Genomic DNA, 22,481 nt, shown 5'->3' with positions numbered 1-22,481 from the left:
GTGACGAATGCTGTTTACACCAAGACTTCAGTGAACAGGCAATTGTTTACTTAACTGGAAAAGTATGCCATATTAACCATGTAGAACGATATAATTAAACACCATGAGGTGTTAATTATTGAATATGATCAATTGGTACTGTGGTCAAAACTCAAATGTACATTCATGATTCCTAGTATTGAAAGCACAAATGTGACCCTGGACTACAAAACCAGTCATAAGGGTCATTTTTTGAAATCTGAAAGCTGAATAAATAAGCTTTCTATTGATGTTTGTTAGGATAGGACAATTTGGCGGAGATACAACTATTTGAAAGTCTGAAAAGTCAAAATATTGAGATAATCACCTTTAAAGTTCAAATGAAGTTCTTATTGATGCATATTACTAATCAAAAATTAGGTTTTAATATATTTACGGTAGAAAATTTACAAAATATCTTCATGGATGATCTTTACTTAAAGGATTAGTTCACTAACAAAAATGTACTCAACCCCTTGTCATCCAAGACATTCATGTCTTTCTTTCTTCAGTCATAAAGAAATTAAGTTTTTAGAGGAAAACATTTCAGGATTTCTCTCCATATAATAGATATGTATGGTGCCCCCAAGTTTGAACTTCCAAAATGCAGTTTAATTGCAGCTTCAAAGGGCTCTAAACGATCCCAGCCGAGGAAAAAGGGTCATATCTAGCGAAACGATTGGTTATTTTTGAAACAAATTGACGATTTATATACTTTTTAACCTCAAATGCTCATCTTGCCTGGTCTTTGGAAAAAACTCCATCTCGTTTTGATCTTCAACTTCAAAATCGTCCTACAATGCTGTTTTAACTTTTTTTTTTTTTTTAAGGGCGTTTAATCTTCTTTGTATGTTCACTTTGTAAACACTGAGTCGGTACTTCTGCAACGATTTGAAGTTTGGGAAGAAACAAGATGGGAGTTTTTCAACATACCTGTACGTAACTGTATTGACCCGGATCACACAGACTACGCATGTGCATCACAGAGACGAGACAAGATGAGCATTTGAGGTTAAAAAGTATATAAATTGTCCATTTGTTTTGAAAATAACCAATAAGACCCTTCTTCCTTGGCTAAGATCGTTTAGAGCTTTCTGAAGCTGCATTTAAACTGCTTTTTGGAAGTTCAAACTTGGGGGCACCAGACATATCCATTATATGGAGAGAAATCCTCCAAAAACATAATTTCTTTACGACTGAAGAAAGAAAGATATAAACATCTTGGATGACGAAGGGGTGAGTACGTTATCTGTAAATTTTTGTTCTAAAAGTGAACTAATCCTTTAATATCCTAATGATTTTTAGCATAAAAACAAACAAACAAGCAACCAAATAAAACGGCTATCGCTACAAATATACCCGTGCTGGTTTTGACTGGTTTTGTGGTTGAGGGTCACAAATTTGACAATTAAAATGCAATGCATGTGTGCATTTGCATATTCCCCAGAAGCAATAGCCAATCTAATATTTGCACAGTGCTAAAGAGCATTGCTTATGTAGATTGCATGCAACTGGTCATCTTTCCCAAGCCTGGATGCTATTTTAAAGTCACGTATAACAACAAATTTGCCAGGCTGAAGTTTATCAAAGACTGAAAAATATGGCTTGCCAACACAATAAAGCTTTTATTTCGCTCCGATTTCACCCCCTTCCTCACAAAAACAGCCCAAAAGAACCTCTTGGGATCCCAATCCCGTTTTCTTTCGTCAACCTGCAGTTGCATTCATGCTGCAGAGACTTTTTAGCGTCTGCCATGTGGGCAACAGCAAAAACAAATCTTTCAGCTGACAGAATGAGTGCTGAGGGGTCTGTCTAGCCAACTCTGAAAACCCCCAAAAAAACGGCACTCTGCAGACGGGTCATGAGAGACCGTCTGTGGTTTAACTCCGATACAGTACAAGCACTGGAAAAAGTAGTCGTGTTGCAGAAGGCCTCCATAAAGCGAGCTAGAAATGTCTAAACCAATTAAATTGAACCCACTTAATTATCGCCAATGCGTTTTAGGCCAGTTCTGCCGACTGTCATCTCTCTTCTCACTTAATAAATAATTTCTGAGGAACGCTGGCTGCTTCTGGTTTTCATTTACTATATACGTACTGTATAGCTTTATATTTATTATATAGAGACATATAGAGAGTTATTATCACTAGTGCAACACCTGCTATGAGTCTGGCCGGGTTACATTTTTACTGTCCACATGCAATAACGTGGACTGGATACTAGGCCATTCCTTCCAGAACTATGTCTGGAAACTTCAGCTTCACCTCAACTCAACAAAAGGGGAAAAGAAGAATCAGATGAGACCACAAGGCTTTACTGAGGTCACCGAACACATGCAACCAAACGCTTCCAGAATCATTTCCACGGTAAGAGAGGCAGATCTCAATCTCTCCCCAAACGCCTAACACTGCTGCGGGAGAAACCACAGAGGTAATCGTTCACGCTCGTCCCAGGAGAAAAAACATTTCCCGCTTTAGGCAACATCGTTCGAGCTGAAGGGGCTGCTGGGTTTCATCTTGGGCGCTCGCGGTGTTCACAATTTCACTCGGCCTCCCGCTGAGAGAATAACAACCCTGCAGGTATGACATCATGATTTTAAAGATCGTACACTATATAAGACTGAGTAACGAAATCAAGGGAGTTAGTTTTATACTGATTTGTGTGAGGTATTATATAATTCATACTCATGTCTGCAAAATAAATAGCTTTGAGCATGACTATAAATAGAGGTATTTCAGCAACACACAGGCTGAAACTCAGAATTTAAAAAATGTGCCTTACTAGACAAACAAGTTTTTATTTCTCACATTCAAAAGGCCAAATAAAATATAAACACTCCAGCAGATGTGGTTTCCAGCTATGAAAAATGATTACTAAGATTGATTAACAAAAACGAGCTTCGAAGTCATTTTTTAATGGAGAAACGTTAAAATCATAGCCAGCACGTCAAAGTTCTGGAGAAGACGAGAAAATTAGAGAGAAGCTCTGTCATATTGAGCAGTTACAGTAGTTAAATTAGATTTTAACATTTTTGACTCGCTGTATTTTTTGGATCACTTTTCTAACTGCTTTGCCAGCTCATATTCTAACTATGACCAAACTGCATACAGTGTAGGAGAGGATTACATCAAATAAAAATAATATTCCAAGAAGACAGAGTTCTTTCATATTGCAAGGGAGTGTCTGTTTCTCCAAAATGGTTGTCTGTGTTTAGAGGTGAAAAAAAAAACATAAATATCTATTAATACTAAGTCAGTCAGAAGGTTTCAGAGTAAACCCCCTGTTGAGAGATAATTGATCCCAGACATTACAACAGAAGAGTGCGCTAAACATCAACATTTACAGAAAAATGTCATATTTCCCGAAGTACGTGTAATTAGAGGTGTTTAGTCTTTTGTGAAAGTACCACACCGCTTTAGCAGAGCAAAAATGTGAGTACTTCAGTCTTGAAATCTCATTTTGGATTATTTCAGCTGCGATCACTTTCTATTCATGTTTCTATTTCAGTTTTTTCTTTTGTGTGCGTGTGTGTGGAACCCAGTCCAAAAGAAATATTACTGTATTATTGAAGATATTACTATTATTTTGATTATTTCAGTCAATTAAAGGGATAGTCCACCCAAAAAATGAAAATTCTGTCATTTGATATTCAGAACACAAATTAAGATATTTTTAATGAAATCCGAGAGGTTTCTTACCCTGCATAGACAGCAATGCAACTGACACGTTCAAGGCCCAGAAAGGTAGTAAAGACATCGGTAAAATAGTCCATGTGACATCAGTCGTTTAACCGTAATGTTATGAAGCTACAAGAATACTTTCTGTGTGCAAAAAAAACTAAAATAACAATTTTATTCAACCATTTCTTCTCTTCCGTGTCTTCGATGCATGTTACAACAAAACCACGACTGAACTGAATTTCAGTTGTGCGACACCCAGGCCCTGTTTACACTAGTGCATTTTCACAGAGCGAACGTGGGCAGCGTGGGACGTCTTCGTTTTGGTCCATTTGCACTGAAAAGCAACCCCGGAGTTTTCAAACTACACATGGTCTGCAGCGTTTTACGAAAAAGTCTTTGTTTTGGTCCGTTTGCACTGAAAAGCAACCCCAGAGTTCTCAAACTACAACGGGGTCTGCAGCGTTTTATGAAAGTATTCATTTTTGTCTGTTTGCATTGAAAAGCAACCCAACAGTTCTCAAACTAAACCGGGGTGTGCAGCGTTTCTGAAAGTCTTCGTTTTGGTCCGTTTACACTGAAAAGCAAACCCTGAGTTTTCAAACTACAAAGGGGTCTGCAGTGTTTTACGAAAGTATTCATTTTTGTCTGTTTGCATTGAAAAGCAACCCAAGAGGTCTCAAACTAAACCAGGGTGTGCAGCATTTATGAAAGTCTTTGTTTTGGTCCATTTACACTGAAAAGCAACCCCCACATTTTTTTAAACTAAAACAGGGGTCTGCAGCATTTTCAAAGTTTTCGTTTTGGTCCGTTTACACTGAAAAGCAACCCCAGAGTTTTCAAACTACAACAGGGTCTGCAACGTTTTACGAAAAAGTCTTCATTTTGGTCAGTTTGCACTGAAAAGCAACCCCAGAGTTTTCAAAATACAACAGGGGTCTGCAGCATTTTATGAAAGTATTTGTTTTGGTCCGTTTGCATTGAACAGCAACCCAAGAGTTCTCAAACTACAAAGGGGTCTGCAGCGTTTTACAAAAGTATTCGTTTTCGTCCGTTTGCATTGAAAAGCAAACCAAGAGGTCTCAAACTAAACCAGGGTGTGCAGCATTTATGAAAGTCTTCATTTTGGTCCGTTTACACTGAAAAGCAACCCCAGAGTTTTCGAACTAAAACATGGTCTGCAGAGGTTTACGAAAGTATTAGTTTTAATCCATTTGCATTGAAAAGCAACCCAAAAGTTCTCAAACTAAACCGGGGTGTGCAGCATTTATGGAAGTCTACGTTTTGTCCGTTTGCACTGAAAAGCAACCCCCAAATTTTTTTAAACTAAAACAGGGGTCTGCAGAATTTTCGAAAGTTTTCGCTTTGGTCCGTTTACACTGAAAAGCAACCCCAGAGTTTTCAAACTACAACAGGGGTCTGCAGCATTTTCGAAAGTCTTCGTTTTGTTCCGTTTACACTGAAAAGCAACCCCAGAGTTTTCAAACTAAAACATGGTCTGCAGAGTTTTATGGAAGTATTAGTTTTAATCTGTTTGCATTGAAAAGCAACCCAAAAGTTCTCAAACTAAACCGGGGTGTGCAGCGTTTATGAAAGTCTTCGTTTTGGTCCATTTACACTGAAAAGCAACCCAAAATATTTCAAACTAAAACTTATTTAGAGTAGTGAAGCCTTCTCCTCTACTGAAATCCATTCAAACAAACCAGCCTCTGCTCTCCAAAGCGGCAGCGTTAGCATAAGCTGTTACACATTCTGAGGAATGCACATGCATTTGTCACAGTATTTGCAAACGAACTCCGAAAACTGAAACGGAAAAGAAGATTGTCAAATAAAGTCGTTATTTCTTTGCACACAAAAAGTATTCTCATAGCTTCATAAAATTACGATTGAACCACTGATGTAGCATGGACTACTAACGTTGTCCTTACTACCTTCCTGGGCCTACACAGGGTCAGAAAGCTCTTGGGTTTCATTAAAAATATCTTTATTTGTGTTCTTAAGATGAATGAAGGTCTTACGGGTTTGGAACGACATGAGGGTGAGTAATTAATAACAGAATTTTTATTTTTTGGTGAACTATCCTGTAGCACTAAGAGGGGATTTAAACAGTTTGAAATATAACCTTGTTCTAATTATCAAAATATAACTCTTTTTTTGTGTCTGATCCAAATAGATTAAAGGGAAAAACCAACTAAACCATGACACCAGCACACTTCTTCACAATACCGTCTCTGCTTTTGCTTTCTGGAGCTCTGGTGCTTTCTCAAGACTATGAATATACGGATTTGGATTACGATACAGATGATGACTCTTTGCCTGAATTTCCTCAACCTTCTGTACCTCAACAACCTGATTACGACGCCCATTTAGTGTATTCATACGAATGTGCCAGCGAGTGCTCCTGCCCCTCGTTCTACCCTATTGCCATGTATTGCGACCACCGAAAACTCAAGGCAATTCCCAACATCCCAAGCCACATCCGCCACTTGTACATTCAGCATAACGACATAGAAGAGATAACTTCAAAGCCTTTCGTCAATGCGACATCCCTGAAAGAAATCAACCTCAGCTATAACAAGCTCCAGTCATCTAAGGTGAATAAAGATGTATTTAGTATACTCAAGGAATTGGTTCAATTACACCTTGAGCATAATAATCTGGAAGACATCCCTTCTGCTCTACCAAAAACTCTTAAGAGGCTTCATCTGGGTTTTAATAAAATTTCAAAGATACCAACTGACACCACACGCGAGCTTACGAAACTTACAGTGCTGGATTTGTGCAGCAACAGACTAACAGATGCAGGTATTAAAGGAAAGATCCTATCTGGCATGAAGAGCCTCATGCAAATCAACATGTGCAACAATAAACTCAAATCCATGCCAGCAGACCTTCCAGAATCGATCCAACAGATATCGCTTGAAAACAACTCAATCGCTTCCATACCTGAGGGCTACTTTAAGAAGACTCCTAATCTTTTGTCCCTTAGGATGTCACACAATAAACTCAAATCCATTCCGTTCAATGCCTTTAACCTTTCCAAACTGATGGAGCTCCATTTGGGCCATAACCAGATCTCCAAACCGTTTTTTGTTCCCAGGAACTTGGAACATCTTTATCTAAATCACAATGACTTTAAAGGTAGGATCAAACTTAAAGGATTGGTTAACTCCGGAATTAAAATTCCCTGAAAATTTACTCAACCCCATGTCATCCAAGATGTTCATATCTTTCTTTTGTCAGTCGAAAGAAAATTAAGGTTTTTGAGGAAAACATTCCAGGATTTTTCTCCATATAGTGGACCTTAATGGGGAAGCAACTGGTTGAAGGTCCAAATAGCAGTTCCACTTGTGGTTAAAAGTATATACATTTTTCTTTTTTAAAGAAAAATGATCAATCAGTTTGCTAGACAAGGCCCTTAATTCCTCGACTGGGAAGCGTACAGCCCTTGGAAGCTGCATTTAACTTGCAATTTGGACAACCCGCTGATCCCCAACGAAGTCCACTATATAGAGAAAAATCCTGGAATGTTTACCTCAAAAACCTTAATTTCTTTTCAGCTGAAGAAAGAAAGACATCTTGGATGACGTGGGGGTGAGTAAATCATCAGGCATTAAATTCTGGAGAGAATTAATCCTTTAAAAGGCACAAATGTTGTTGAAAGAAACATGACGGTCTCTTAAAGAAATGTTAACCTCATGCTTCCTTTACTCTTATTTACTATCATAATTGTAATAATGACACAAGTCTCTTTGCAGATCTGAATGTCTCTCTGATGTGTCCATCACTCGACCTTAGCAACCCTAACATGCTGACCTACATGCGTCTTGACAACAATAAGCTGAGAGGACAAGTGGACTACTATGCTTACAGATGTTTCCCAAGGCTGATAACGATATTTTATGGAGTCCAAAGGAAGGACGATGAAGAGGACTCTGAAACCAAAAAATCTGAAAAACCAGAACGTCCAAAGGCAACAAGGCTATCGACTCGATAGATTAGATCGATTTTTAAGATGCGTCAGACATGATTTAACACACCAAACTATTCATTATTCAAAGTATAAAAAAAAGAAAAGAATTTATAACACTAAAATGGAAAATTATTAAAAATACATATGTGATGCAATCTATGAAAACCCAACACATGTAGAATTTTTTTTAGGTTTTGATACAATATGAAAACTGGGTTTAATAAAAACCTAATTTTGACAAAAAAAAAAAATATTGACATTACACTAATTTTTCGAATTTCCTGAAAACGTCCCAGTGCGACATTCGACGAGTTTTCCCAGATCACATCACATATATTAGTAACTTTAAATGTCCAGTTCCTTGCTGCTTGAACATGCTATTTGATTTTGTGCTTGCATGGTTATGCATTTATACTTAATCAGCATAAAAATTGTAGGAAAGGGCCTGATTCAAAGTTTGCTTTTTTTCTTACTATGTCACTTTTCTCTTCATAAATACAATATAAAGCATTTATCTACATTAATACACTACATTGCAATGCATGTAAACTCCTGCAAATGCAATAAATAACAAAGCTAGTCTTTTTTTTCTGGCAAAATGACTGTAAAATGCTACTGAAGCTTAAGGATGTAAGGATCCAACAGCAAAACAAATAAATAAATAAACAATAGAGCTGTGCAAAATAAAGTATTGATTAATAATTGATTCTTATTTTTTGAAACTGTCAAATCCTAAAATTGACTAAAGTCTAGCCTGTTTTCAGTTAATAAACAGAACACTGTAGCGCACCTCCCATCCAATAAATCGCAATAAGAGCTTACAGGTGGCAATGGATATAAGTGTAGGCTTAAACCAAATGCCGGACCAAGAAGTCTAAACGGCCCCGGATAACTTGCGAAATATGCGCTGAGAAACTCACTTTAGTGGCTGTGGCGTCATGTAAAGCATCGGCATGTGTACATCCTGCCAGGATGGCATCTAGCGTTTCTTGTCTCTGCCGTTTGTAAGCTCTTTCAGTAGCTGTGGTCTACTATAAGCTTCAAAGGCATCAGGCCTAAAGTGGAGAGAACAAAGACGCAGGTCTTTAGGAAGTTTAATCCATCCATAGGCATCTTCCCATTCTTTGCTCTTCTTCTTATCGCTAGGACTTCCATCGCTTCTCTCATTGCCCTTCCACTGAAAATGACAAGCAAAAGCTGCACAATGTGGCATCGCATCAGTATTTTACTTTCAGAGTTGTGCATTCTGAGGTAAAAATAGCAACAGGTAGTGCCAGTAGCTCACAGAGTGCAACCATTTCACGTCATCAAAAATAATGGCGCCCCCAATAGTCCAAAATATATATAAAACAACGTCGGTTTCATGGGTTTTCTAATACACATTTCAGTAAGAGACATCATTTATGTTATATTAAGCCATAAAAGTCTTAATACCAAGGGTTCCCTTTAAAAAACAAGCGCTCAAATTGTTCAATCTCGACTAATTATACAGACTTCTGTGACCAACTAGCGGTTCACAACCCCCTGACTAATCAATAACGAAAATATGCATTTCTGCACATTCTTACACTCCAGTTTTATAGTGTAGAGGAATTACACTTAAATACTTGGAATCCTCCAAATCAAGTCATGTGGTGAAAAAAACCACCCTGACGGAGAAATGAACCACAGAGGAACAGCACTGTAAAAACATTTCTAAGTATTTGGCCCTTTTCCCAGTACAGTAAATTTTTACAGGTTGGCATAATTGTTAACACACCTGTAATGTTATACATTCTCTATTTCCATCTCTCGCATGTTTATTTCGAGGGGCCGAGGCGCCTTTCGTGATGTCTTAAGGTGCAAAAGTAAAACAGTCACATGTTTCCTATTAAACGTGTTTTTCTTCACTTTAATCTTTAAGTGTCTGTTTTATAGACACGCTCTGTTGTTCTTCTGTAATGCATTTTATTTGGATTTAATGAAATGTATCTAGGCAGGCTTGTAAATTACACAAACAAACTAATACATAGTTGGGATACACAGAGATGGACAACTATAATCAAAGAATTTGGAAACTTGGATCTGATCTATTCTAATGTCTAAAATAAGTTCTTCTCTGAGAAGCTAAAAAGATTAGAATTAAAATGAGAAAAGCACAGAGCTAAGAAGAACCAAACATGCCTCAATATTCCAGGAGATCAGCATACATAAAATTCAGAGCTCTAAATCTCCAAAGCAGTCCTTTTCATTGCCTTCTGCTCGCTTTTACGAACCGTTTTTTTTTCCAGTGGACCACAAACATGGCCAAACCCTGCAGGCGACACAGTGGTCTGATCAGCTCAGATGGGAATGCGAAGGGTTAAGGTCTGTTCCATAAACTCCCACTTAAGGATCTCCTCTGGCAGCCTGTGGTGGGGCTTAAAATCCTGATTTGACAGATCACATTTTACTCACAGGCACCAAGAAAATAGCCAACCACTGCCTGCACTGCGCTTCTGCTCTTTAACGTGGCAGAACACATCCCAGAGTCTTGAGATACGATGGGGACGAGGCTGAGAATGCTCATATCAGCAGTCATATTGGCATCATGGGTGCTCTCAGCATCTAATGCACACTATCACACTCACAGGCATCACAGACTGGAGGATGTAGCACTTACTGAGGAAATCGATGTAAGGGCACATAGGAATAAGGTAAATTTTGAGTTTTATCCAGGCTGATAGAACTAAATATTTAGAAATAGGTTGGTTTTTGTCTACTGCTTCCAATTTATACATGCATTTTATTTTTGGGTTAATTTGATTTCATTTGTGCTTAGTTTAATTGAATTTGCTTGTTCTCACTTTAACATTTAACTAAACCATATATGACACATTAAATCTAATGCAATGTATAAAATTAAATATTGTGCAAAATGCAAAAATGATATCTACTATAATAAAATAAATGCTTTAAACTGCTTTAATTATAATGTGTGTATATATAACAAAAAATTATACTTAATATAAAAACTATTAAATTACAGCATTGCAATTTTAAAAATTTTACTATGTAACTAATGATTCAAAATTGCACGTTTACTCACATTTCCACTAAGCTAAGTCGCTTTTAAAATGTTTTTGCTGTACTAAATGATACAGCACATTTACATTAACAGCTTTCCATATGTTACATGTTACTCTGTAAAATCACATGACTTCCGCACACTGACGGTTTTGAAGCTGTACAGTTTTGTTCAAATAAACAAAACTCAACAGCTGCCCGGCACTGTGTGGAGGCTCTCTGATTAGTCAGCAATCTGTTCTGGAGGAGTTCCCTCAGGCTCAAATTCTCCCACCCACAGCTTCACGCTAACTCATGGGGTCAGACACTGTCAGGGTGATTTAACAGACGCCTGAAGACACACAGGTCCAAACAGATGCTCATCCCAAAAGGCCGATGGAGATAACAGTGTTCCATGAAGTAGTTTACTCAAAAAAATAAGTAGTCATCATTTTCTCACCCTCATGTTATTACAAACTCTCATGTTATGACTTTCTTTCATCTGTGAAACACAAAAGGAGATGACTGTTTTTCATGCAGTAAAGCGTCCAGTTTTCAAAAAGGATGCAAATGTGCATCAAAAGTATCATAAAAACTCTTTTAAAAAAAAAAACTGTTTTATTTCCCGTCTTCTGATGCAATACAAGAGCTTACCGTAATGAAAAGATACAAACTCAAGTCATTATTCATATAAATTATTGTCTGTCTATGGCGCTTGATAAATAGCTATGTTTTCGAATGCTACTCGTTTATCCAGATGCAATGGTAAACAGTTCAGTGGAGAGGAATATTGTGAGTGAATAAGATAAATGTCAATGCTTTTTCATGTAAAGCTCTCAAAATGGCTTCAGAAGACTCAAAAAGTCACTTTTTTATGGTTTTATAAAACTTGACGACTTCAGTTATCCTTTATTATGACTGAATACACAGGATTTTCTCCATCCTTCAGAATTCCTCCTTTTGTGTTCTACAGACATAAGTCATACAGGTGTAGAAGCTTGTTTTCGCTGCAGAGTAAAATTAAAAAAGGTAATTGCGACTTTTTATCTCACATTTTTTTTGCCTTTAAATTGCCTTTTTTGCCCCTTGAATTGGACTTTATAACTTACAATTGTTTTTATATCACAATTGTAAGATAAGTAGTCAGAATTGTGAGGAAAACGTAAAAATAGTGAAATATAAACTTGCAATTGTGAGAAAAAAAAATCAGAATTGGCGGAAGTGACAGAAATATGAAAGCCCATTTCCATCAGTAAATACAAAATGTAATTGCAACTTTTTATCTCACAATAAAAGTTTACATCTCGCAATTTGAAAACTTTTTGTTTCACTGTTGTGTTATATGAACTTGCAATTCTGACATTTTGTCCCCTCACAATTGAATTTGTATCTCGCAATTCTGACTTTTTTCTCAGAATTGTGAGACACAAACTTGCAATTGTGAGCAAAAATAAATAAATAAGGGAAAAATCCAGTCCAGGTTGAAAAACACTGATCATTTCTCACAATTGCGAGGAAAAAAGTCATAACTGCAAGATATAACCTCGCAATTGGGAAAAAAAGATGGAATTACCTTCTTTTTTTCATCTTTTATTGTTTTTATTTTATTATTTTTAATTTGTGACTTTTTTTTATCTTTGAAATTCTGACATATTTTTTTCAGAGTTGCATGATACAAACTTGCAATTCTGACTTTCTTTCTCAGAATTGTATCTCGCAATTCTGACTTTTTTGTCAGAATTGTGAGAAATAAACGTATAATTGCGAGTTATAAAGTCCAATTCTGAGGGTGAAAAAGACTGATAATTGCTCAGAATTGCAAGTTTATCTCACAGTTCTGACTTTATTTCTCAGAAGAGTGAGAATTGTAGTTTGTCTCACAATTCTAACTTTATAACTCGCAATTGCGAGTTTATATTTCACAACTCTGAGAAAAGTCAGAATTGTAGTTTATATATCGCAATTCTGACTTTATAACTCACAACTGCGAATTTATATCTCCCAATTATGAGAAAAAGTCAGAATTGTAGTTTACATCTCACATTTCTAACTTTGACTCGCAATTGCGAGTTTATACCTCACAATTCTGAGAAAAAAAGTTAGAATTGTAGTTTATATCTCACAATTCTGACTATAACTCGCAATTGCGAGTTTATATCTCACAATTCTGAGAAAAAAGTCAGAATTGTAGTTTACATCTCGCAATTCTGACTTTATAACTCGCAATTCCGAGTTAATATCTCACGATTCTGAGAAAAAAGTCAGAACTGTAAGATGTAAATTCTCAAATACAAGAAAAAAAGTCAGAACTGTGAGATCAAAACAACATGAACATGGTTTGAAACAACATGACAACAGAATTTTTTTTTTTTTTTTTTTTTGAGTGAAACTTTAGTTTCACATTAATGGAAAGGCTGGGAAGCTTTTTTTTAAAAACAAGATGTTAATTATTGATGTTCACCCTGAATATAGCATTCTTTAAAAAAAAACTAATGTAGCAACTAATGAAGCCATTTTTTACAGAGAGCGACAGATGACCGCAATGCCCTTCTGCTTGCTGACACCCCTGATGACTCTGGCCCAATGGCGCCTGTTGGAGACCCTTCAGGTAACAAACAACTGACGCCTGGTCAGCTGTCTGAAAGGGTAAAAAAATTACTCTGAAATGAGTAATAGGCACTTTTTAAAAACCGCATGTTGCTCACAAGAGCCTTTACTGTAGCTTTATTTGTTCATGAGCTATGTCTATGGCAAATGGAAAGCAATGTGTGTTTGCCCATCCACCAAGTTTTATTAACTTGCCTGTTTTAAATAAAATCTTGCACATGTTCCAGACCTTCCAACTTGTCTACTGTGTGTGTGTCTAACTGGTTCCGTCTACTGCGAGGAGGTCGACCCAGATATGACATCAGTGCCTGCTCTGCCAAAGGAGACAAACTACCTCTACGCTCGCTACAACAAGATCAAAAAGATAACAGCCAAAGATTTCGGAGATATCGGTGAGTCCTTCCTGACTTGACTTGCTCTGGCATTCTCGTTGACCGCCCTTTTCTGTTGGGGGAGCAAATACAATTCTTGCGGACAGGATAAGAGATTACCCCTAAGGAGAGCAGGAGGCAAACAGCTGCTTCTTTTCAGACAACAACCCAGAATCCATTTCACCCAAAAGATTTCCAAATGTTAAGGGACATGATACAAAACCGCAATGGGATCGCAAGAGATTGCAAATTCTTCCGCTGCATAAAGACATCGATCACATTTCTGAACCACAATATCCTACAAAACACGTGTGTTGACAAGAACTTGCACATGTGGTAAACGACTCCGTCTGGAGCAGTGCATCATGGGTACAACAACGCTAGCTAGGCGGAAAAGTAAACACCTTTAGGGGCCTCATGCATCAAAGCCTTTCAAAACACTATAATATTGTCCTGTAAACCAAAATGAACAGAAAACCACCATAACGAACAAACAGATGTGCAGTCGCCCGGAGAAGTTTGTTTGATAATTTGTTGAATACATAAAGGATATGCACAGTCGACGCTAATGAAAAACCACAAGAAATGAAAAAAAAAAAAAAAAAATAGCCAAACTGTCTACACTCTTAAAAATAAAGCCTCTTGGTACCCCAAAGAACCTTTTAGTGATTAGATCTTAAAGAACCATTTTGAAGAATCTTTTTCCACTATAAAGAATCTTTTCTGCATTTGAAAGGTTCTATTGATGTTCAAGGGTCTTCATGGAACCATTAATGCCAATAAGGAACCTTTATGTGTCGAACATATGACCAATTTAATGCTCCTCTGTCCATTTCCATTTATCTACTGTAGTGACTCTGAAGAGAATCGACTTCACTGGAAACATCATTTCTGAGATTGAAGATGGTGCGTTTGCTAAGCTCACCATGCTAGAGGAGCTCTCGCTAGCTGAAAACCAGCTGGTCAAGTTACCAATGCTTCCGGCGAAATTAATCTCCTTCAATGCTAATCACAACAAACTGAAGACCAAAGGAGTCAAGTCGAATGCTTTCAAGGTAAAGAGCCACAAAATACAGTACATTTTGAAAAGCCAACACACAATCTTTTGTTTTTGGGCTTGCTGCTTTCCTAGATGTTATAAAGTGACATTTCCAAAGGCTTTTTTCATTTCTAGAAAGAATAACCTACCAAATTAAATTAAGACTCTATGACTTTAAAATTCTTTAAAATTCTTCTTCGCTTCCAGAAATTAAACAAACTGGCACATCTGTATCTTGCTCACAATGAACTGGAGGCCGTTCCTCACATTCCCGAGACTGTCCGCACACTTCACCTTCAGGTTAGAAAGCTGAACATGTTTTGCATGCTAACAAGTGCACAGAAACGAGAATTCGAAACCCCTCTATTGCTGTGTTTTCAGAACAATAACATTTCAAGCGTGACCGTGGACACCTTCTGCAAAAGCAACGACACATACTACATCCGCCCCAACATGAACGAGATCCGCATGGATGGAAATCCCGTCATCCTCGGCCAGTACCCCAACAGTTTCATATGCCTGCAGTCTCTGCCAGTTGGGCGATACCAATGAAAACCGAAATCAAAGGTACTCCACGGTGAGAAGTCCTTGGATAGCCAATGATGATGACTAAAACCGAGAAGCAAACGTCATTCGATCTCTCAGTGCCTGTGCGCGAAAAGTTAATACCATGAGAATCTGTATAATATATCTAATTATGTAACAGCTGCCCAAACACTTAGATTTCATTTTGATACTGACTTTGTAGATGAACCTGAACCACAAGTCTTTGAAAGAACAACGTTACATCCATTGTAAATTACCACTGGAGGCTACTGCTCAGTAAAATGTGAGATCATGAAAAGCTGCTGCAGTCAAGCTTCTAGTATTCCTCAGAACTCTGTGAATTTCTGACACTTTCTAGTACTGTTAAAATGCCTTACTTTGGCTAAATTTAAGATGCCTGCTAAGAGGGCGAGGAACTCTTCTGAGTTCCAAGTCGCTGATCTTTCCCAGCTGACTTTTACTTTAATATTTTGAATATTATTTATATGCTAAATTTGTAATTACTACCTATGTGTGAAATAAACATAAATAGACTGTACAGTAAAACATTGTATGAAATCAACATGTTATGTTCACTTTTTAGTTGTTCAAATACACTTTTTTTCTAAAAACTGGTGACTAGTTTGCTTTCATCTTTTACAACAACTATGTCAGACTGCAGTTTAAGCAAAAAAAAAATGCAGTTCCAAAAAGAGACCAAAACAACTGTCTGCAAATTGCAAACCAATCAAACCCAAAGATTGTGCATGCAGAAGGTTCTGGAAAAAGTGGGGTAATATTGTTCCATTTAACCGGCCAAATTGGCAGACATTACAGCACAATGGTCCAAGCAAATAATGGAATGTTTTTCATTCTGACTCAAAGGCTTCATTCCCAAACTTTCACTGCCATCGAGTCATGGAATTTGTTCCCAATCTGGCATTTAGCAATCTTTCTGAATACTTATGAAAGTTATGATTAGGGGCAATTATGAAAAAAAAAAAAAAAACTTACAAAAAGATAAAGTGGAGAACTTGGTTATTCCAGGTACAATCTTTAAAAATATATATTATATATGGACAGACATTGGTCTAAATAATCATATTCTTTTGATAACGTATTATAGTATTAACTTTCTATATTATATGTCTTTTATTAAAGTTATAGGAAGTGCAGGAGTTCCCTTTTTGGCAGGTCTGTGTGTAGCTATGACTAGATTTCGGTAGTCTTTGGATTACAATGCCATTTAGTTTTAGTCATATGTGACCCTGGACCACAAAACTTGTCTTATGTAGCACAGGTTTGTAGCAACAGCCAAAAATACATTGTATGGGGCAAAATTATCAAATTTTCTTTTATGCCAAAAATAATTAGGATATTAAGTAAAGATCATGTTCCATGAAGACATTTTGTAAATTTCTTCCCATAAATATATCAAAACTTAATTTTTGATTAGTAATATGCATTTCTAGGAACCTTAGGACAACTTTAAAGGCAATATTTTGATTACAGATTTTCAAATAGTTGTATCTCAGCCAATTATTGTCCTATCCTAACAAACCATACATTAATGGAAAGCTGTGTGGTCCAGAGTCACATATTTTAGTCGTTTAGTTTTAGTCGACTAAACATCATACGATTATTTATTCAGCATTTATTAAGCATTTCTCTAAAATTTCCAAACTCATTATCTAGGTTTGATATTAAGGCTTTATCATGATAGACACAGATTTAACTGCTGTGACACGCAATATGCCTTTATATTAAAATGAAATAAAACCACTTCTTATAAAGAAACAAGAACATGGTCTTCTTTTCAATGAAATACCAATGGTTATATAGGCTAATTACGCATTCTTTATAACAACTTAGTTCACCACATTCTTCATTCTTTCAAGCAGCAAATAAATTTAGATTAATTTTTATTAGGGCTACTAAAGTGATTCAGTCAAGAGCAGTGAGTGAATTTCTGTCTTCCTTTTGCTGCTTGATTTACATCAATGCCACAAACAATAGGAACTAAATTAGGCTGCTGGTCCTTTAAAAACCGAATGCATGGATGCAATGTACTGATGCACGTCTGATATTCTCCCAAATGTTTACAGTCACTTAACGAAATTAACACTGATTCTCAGTACTTGAGTATTTGTGCCTATACATAGTTAGTTGAGCACTTTATTCCTTGTTTCTATTGCTGGTTACCTTGAAGTGCTGAAAGGTTTGACGCCTCTCCTCACATCTCTCAGAGAACGTCCTTAAGGTCCTGAAGAACAAGAGAAGATCTTTGGTGTCCTCCACCCTGAAAAAAAAAAACAGCACTGTTATATTAACACCCTAGACAAGCCAAAACTGTATTGCTCATAAATAATTTGGTAAATTCTAAAAAATGACAGGGTACTGTTCTCCTTGATGTAAAATTCAGCATACAATATAGAGGGATAAACTGCGTATTTGTGTTTAATTCCCTTCGCAGGCTGACGTTACGAGACATTTTGAAATTTTCCATAGATTTACCAGGGGCCCAGAAACTGTGGCACAGGACACAACTTTCCATGACTCTCGAGTCTTGTCTGTGAAAGGCCAGTGTTGTAATGAGTGATGGAAAAATGGTAAGTCTCTCATAACTAAATGGATCCACTCCAAGAGTAAAGACAGCAACTTAATGGCAAGAGCTGGAGAAAAGGCTCCCTGAGAATATCTGAACACCAGACAATTAATGCTCATCTTAACTTTTCCGGATTTGGGTGAGCTGAATGTTTACAAACATTAATCAGTCATCTGGTTTGACTGACGTCTAACGCTGTTTAAAAGAAACCACAGACAAATCACCCTCGCCGACGGATCTCATTTAGTAATGTGGGCAGTTTCCATCGTTTGCATTTTAGATTTGTTGATTGGGGTCCTTGAATCTGAAAAAGTCATTTTAAACTACGTTTTCCTAGAATGCTAGTCTTTTAGGTTCGACAGACTAAACATTTTGAATGCCAGGATCGCTTTACAGAGAGATTAATGGCAAATCCATGTTTGGCCCCTTTGTATAATTTCACTAAATTTGTCCCTTCAGTTTTTCTCATTTGCCTGGTTATGCTGCCAAGAATCTGAGCCATGTACTAATATTAGAAGTATAGGTTCCAAAAATCTAATTTATTATGTCTATCTTTGTAGTTAGGCTTTTTTTCAACCTTCACACTTGTCAAAAATCAAAACATCAACAACAGAACAAAAGTTGCATACATAACTATGGAGAATACAGTAAAACTCAAAGTTTTAGCACTTAAAAACTTTCTCCCCAGACATGCCTGAATCCACTTATGTACCTGACCACAAGAGCGCTCAAAAAAATTCTTCTTAAGTTTACATGGACCATAATGGTTATAAAATGCGTCTTCCTGAGACGCAGAGACAACTCAGACTTATGCGAGAATCATTATCTCCAGTATTTTTCCGACTCTCTCGTGCCAGGACTGACTCTCAGACCAGACAATATGATCCAGATGTACATTCAGCGACCAGAAAGCTGGCTGCACTTTAGAAAGGGACCCAAACAAATCACCGCCAAAACAGCAGCATTTCTTCAAACTGTAATTTGTCATTCCAGCCAAAAAATCCTGTGGAACAACTGCAGGAGATCTTATACTACATCTTCAGAAAACAACCCTAAAATGTAAACAACTTCATTGGCAATTCAAACGTATGTGTGTAATGTATTCACATTTCAAGTAGTATTATGTAGATTGAGAGATCTACAGTGGTAACCAGAGGGTTGTTGGTTTGAATCTATGGAAATAAATCCATCATAAAAGCATTTTAATTTCAAACCATCACTTCTGGCCAAAATATGAGTCCATAATCAATAATAAGTAATATTATGGAGATTGAGAGACCTACAGTGGCAACCAGAAGGTTGTTGGTTTTAATCTCTGGAAAACAGATATATATATATATATATGTGTGTGTGTGTGTGTGTGTGTGTGTGTGTGTGTGTACCTGGTATTCATCACGTTGTGGGGACCAAGTGTCCCCACAAGGATAGGAATACCAGTAGATTTTGACCTTGTGGGGACATTTCTCAGGTCCCCATGAGGAAACAGGCTTATAAATCATGCACAATGAGTTTTTTTGATGAAGTAAAAGTGTGCACAATCTCCTGTGAGGGCTAGGTTTAGGTGTAGGGTAGGTGTAGGGCCATAGAAAGTACGGTTTGTACAGTATAAAAACCATTACGCCTATGGAATGTCCCCATAAAACATGTAAACCCAACATGTGTGTGTGTGTGTGTGTGTGTGTGTGTGTGTGTGTGTTTGTGTGTGTGTGTTTGTAAGAAACAAATTCATCATTAACGCATTTTGACCTCAAACCGCCGCTTCTGGACAAAATATGAGTCCATAATCAATAATAAGTAACATTATGTAGGTTGAGAGATCTACAGTGGTAACCTTGAGGGTTGTTGGTTTCAATCTCTGGAAAATAGATATGTGTGTTTGTAAGAAACAAATCCATTATTTAAGGCATTTTAACTTTAAACTGTCACTTCTGGTCAAAATATGAGTGCATAACCAATAATAAGTAATATTATGTAGATTGAAAGATCTACAGTGGTAACCAGAGGGTTGTTGGTTTAAATTTCCGGAAAATAGATATGCGTGTTTGTAGGAGACAAATCCATTATTAAGGCATTTTAACTTCAAACTGTTGCTTCTGGTCCAAATATGAGTCCATAATCAATAATAAGTAATATTATGTAGATTGAGAGATCTATAGTAGCAACCAGAGGGTTGTTGGTTTCAATCTCTGGAAAACACATATGTGTTTGTAAAAACAAATCCATCTTTAAGGCAATTTAACTTGAAACATCACTTCAGGCCAAAATATGAGGTTATAATCAATAAGAAGAAGAATAAGAAGAAGCAGCAGCAAAATTATGTAGGTCGAGTAATCTACAGTGGTAACCAGAGGGTTGTTGGTTTGAATCTCTGGAAAACACATATGTGTTTGTAAGAAACAAATCCATCAAGGCATTTTAACTTCAAACCATCATTTCTGGCCATAATCAATAATAATAATAATCAATGTAGATTGAGAGATCTGCAGTGGTAACCAGAAGGTTGTTGGTTTGAATCTCTGGAAAACGGTCCCATAAAGCTAGACACCATACAACATTAAAGGATAAACTTAGCAGCAGGAGTAGCAAGCTGACCACAAGCATGAATCTTCCCAACTGGAAGTCACAGGTTCAGACCTCAGCTCTCTTTTCCAGTATATTGTAAGTATGCTGTACAACACATAATCTAAATAACTTAACCTTCTAATTATCGCGGCTGTGTTCTCTGTGGATTGCTGGATATGTCAACATCAAAAGGTGTTACTTTAATGGGAAGTGTTGTGCTGTTCTTGTTCAAGTAATTACAGAAGACATAACTGCACTGCAGACCACAGGAATGTTTAACACTCTAAACCAACAGATCAACCAAATAAATTGACCTAGGACAACAATGGCTTTCATACCTGAGGTCTCTGGTGGAGTGGTTTGTACAGACTGTCCTGTCTCACACAGTCCAGAGTGACCTTCAGGTGGTCCACATGTTCACTTTTTACAGTGCACATACACACTGTGGGGTACTGTTGGCTGTCAATGACTCGCTGGTGCCATTTGTTGACAGTTTAATGAGCGGGACATGTTACGGACCATCAACACAGCGCTCTTAAACATTAAATCCACACATCATTATGTTGGGCGCAGTGTTCTTCTGGACTCAAATGATTGAACCAGAAGAGCAACCATCTAGTTTACAAAGACAGATTACTCCACCAACTTATAAAACATGTTCCTGCTTTAAGCTTCATAGGAGCTTTACCACAAAAGCAAAACGAATAGAATGGAACAGAACAAATAATGAAATAGAACAGAATACGGTAACAGAAGACAATAGACTAGACCAAAGCAGAACAGAAACAATAGAACTAAGAGAACAAATCATGCAATATAGAACTAAGAGAACAAATCATGAAAGAGCAGAAACAGAATAAAACAAAACACAATAGAACGAAGCAGAAACGACTAGAAAACATCAGAACAGACAAAAACTGTGTAAAAAGAAATGAACAATACAACTACAGAAAAGAACACGACTGAATAGAACAGAAATAAAACTTTCACAAATGATCTTTCTTCAAAAATGAAGCGACCACAGATATAGAGCACATGCCTAATTAACATTTACTTGTTAATTTGATCAGGACCACGAATAAACAAATCATTTAGCTGCAAGTCTAATGGTGCTTTCACACCGGACGCAAATGAAGCGGCAAGCGCGAGTGATTTACATGTTAAGTCAATGCAAAGACGCGAATAGCACGAATGAAGTGGCGTGCATTGAGCATTTCAAGCGTTTGCCGCGCCATTCGCGCGAGTTGAAAAATCTGAACTTTGGCAAATCTTTTAACAAAGTTGGAGGAGAAAATTATCGTTGCTGTGTGCGGACAACATAGTAAATCAAACATAATAAATCAGACATTATATTGTTACATAAAAATATTATTTATGGCAAACATTTGTACATTCTAATTATATCCTATTGCAAATCCACTCAGAGTAGTATAGTCAAAAATTACTTATTTGTGACTGGACCAGTGTTTCATGTAATGTTCATGGGAATGCAACAATGAGAGACATATATATGAGAGATAAATAAGATATATATAAATAATAGCTGGTGTCTTGGAGGGAAATCCTCCCACCGACACGGGACAGCAGGTCATCAAACTGGGACCGGCTCAGTCGAAAGTACTGCTGAAACCGGCCGTCATCCAGGCGCAGCTCTTGGAGGAGTCGGTGAAATTCACCAAGCTGGGTGCGCCTCTGACGGATCTGATGGACCCAAAAAACTACGCCGAACAACTTTACGACGTTTAAATAAAGCGCAGCTACTCTCTCAACAAAATCCATGTCAGCCATTTTGCAACGAACAGACTGGCGGCCAGGCGGCAGCAGCCCCTCCCATGACGCGAATTCGCGTCTGTTGTGAAGTGATTTGCACGCGCGAATGACGCGAATTTTACCGCGCGAATGGCGCGAGTAAACTCAAATAAATGTTCAAGCGTTCAACTATGCGTGAATAGCATGTTTTTTCCGCGCAAGTCGCGTCCGGTGTGAACGCAGTTTAACAGAAACGCCTCAAACGTATAAACAAAGCCATTATTTGCCTGACGACGGAATATTTTTGAACGCTGCCTCATAAAAGATTCTC

The 22,481-nt window shown here is 37.3% G+C and overlaps 3 protein-coding genes across 4 annotated transcripts in view; 2 read left to right on the top strand and 1 right to left on the bottom strand.

Moving 5' to 3' along the window:
- Positions 1 to 22,481, bottom strand: part of cenpp (centromere protein P) — a 79,202-nt gene that overhangs the window by 49,308 nt on the left and 7,413 nt on the right. For both annotated transcript variants that reach the window (XM_073844573.1, XM_073844572.1), the window contains one exon: positions 17,437 to 17,533. In XM_073844573.1, coding sequence (XP_073700674.1) covers positions 17,437 to 17,533 — 97 coding nt within the window. The remainder of the gene's footprint in view (positions 1 to 17,436; positions 17,534 to 22,481) is intronic.
- On the top strand, positions 2,353 to 8,326 carry omd (osteomodulin). The gene is made up of 3 exons (XM_073844880.1): positions 2,353 to 2,597; positions 5,869 to 6,836; positions 7,454 to 8,326. Exons 2-3 carry the CDS (start codon positions 5,894 to 5,896, stop codon positions 7,690 to 7,692), a joined length of 1,182 nt encoding a protein of 393 aa, XP_073700981.1. The 5' UTR covers positions 2,353 to 2,597; positions 5,869 to 5,893; the 3' UTR covers positions 7,693 to 8,326.
- On the top strand, positions 10,085 to 17,037 carry ogna (osteoglycin, paralog a). Its single transcript, XM_073844352.1, has 6 exons — positions 10,085 to 10,343; positions 13,216 to 13,300; positions 13,527 to 13,691; positions 14,523 to 14,725; positions 14,917 to 15,009; positions 15,091 to 17,037. The coding sequence occupies exons 1-6, from the start codon at positions 10,191 to 10,193 to the stop codon at positions 15,259 to 15,261; spliced, it is 870 nt and encodes a 289-aa protein (XP_073700453.1). The 5' UTR covers positions 10,085 to 10,190; the 3' UTR covers positions 15,262 to 17,037.

This window comes from Garra rufa, chromosome 7 (assembly GCF_049309525.1).
Source record: "Garra rufa chromosome 7, GarRuf1.0, whole genome shotgun sequence".
NCBI lineage: Eukaryota > Metazoa > Chordata > Actinopteri > Cypriniformes > Cyprinidae > Garra > Garra rufa.
This window is presented reverse-complemented; position numbering and strand designations above follow the sequence as displayed.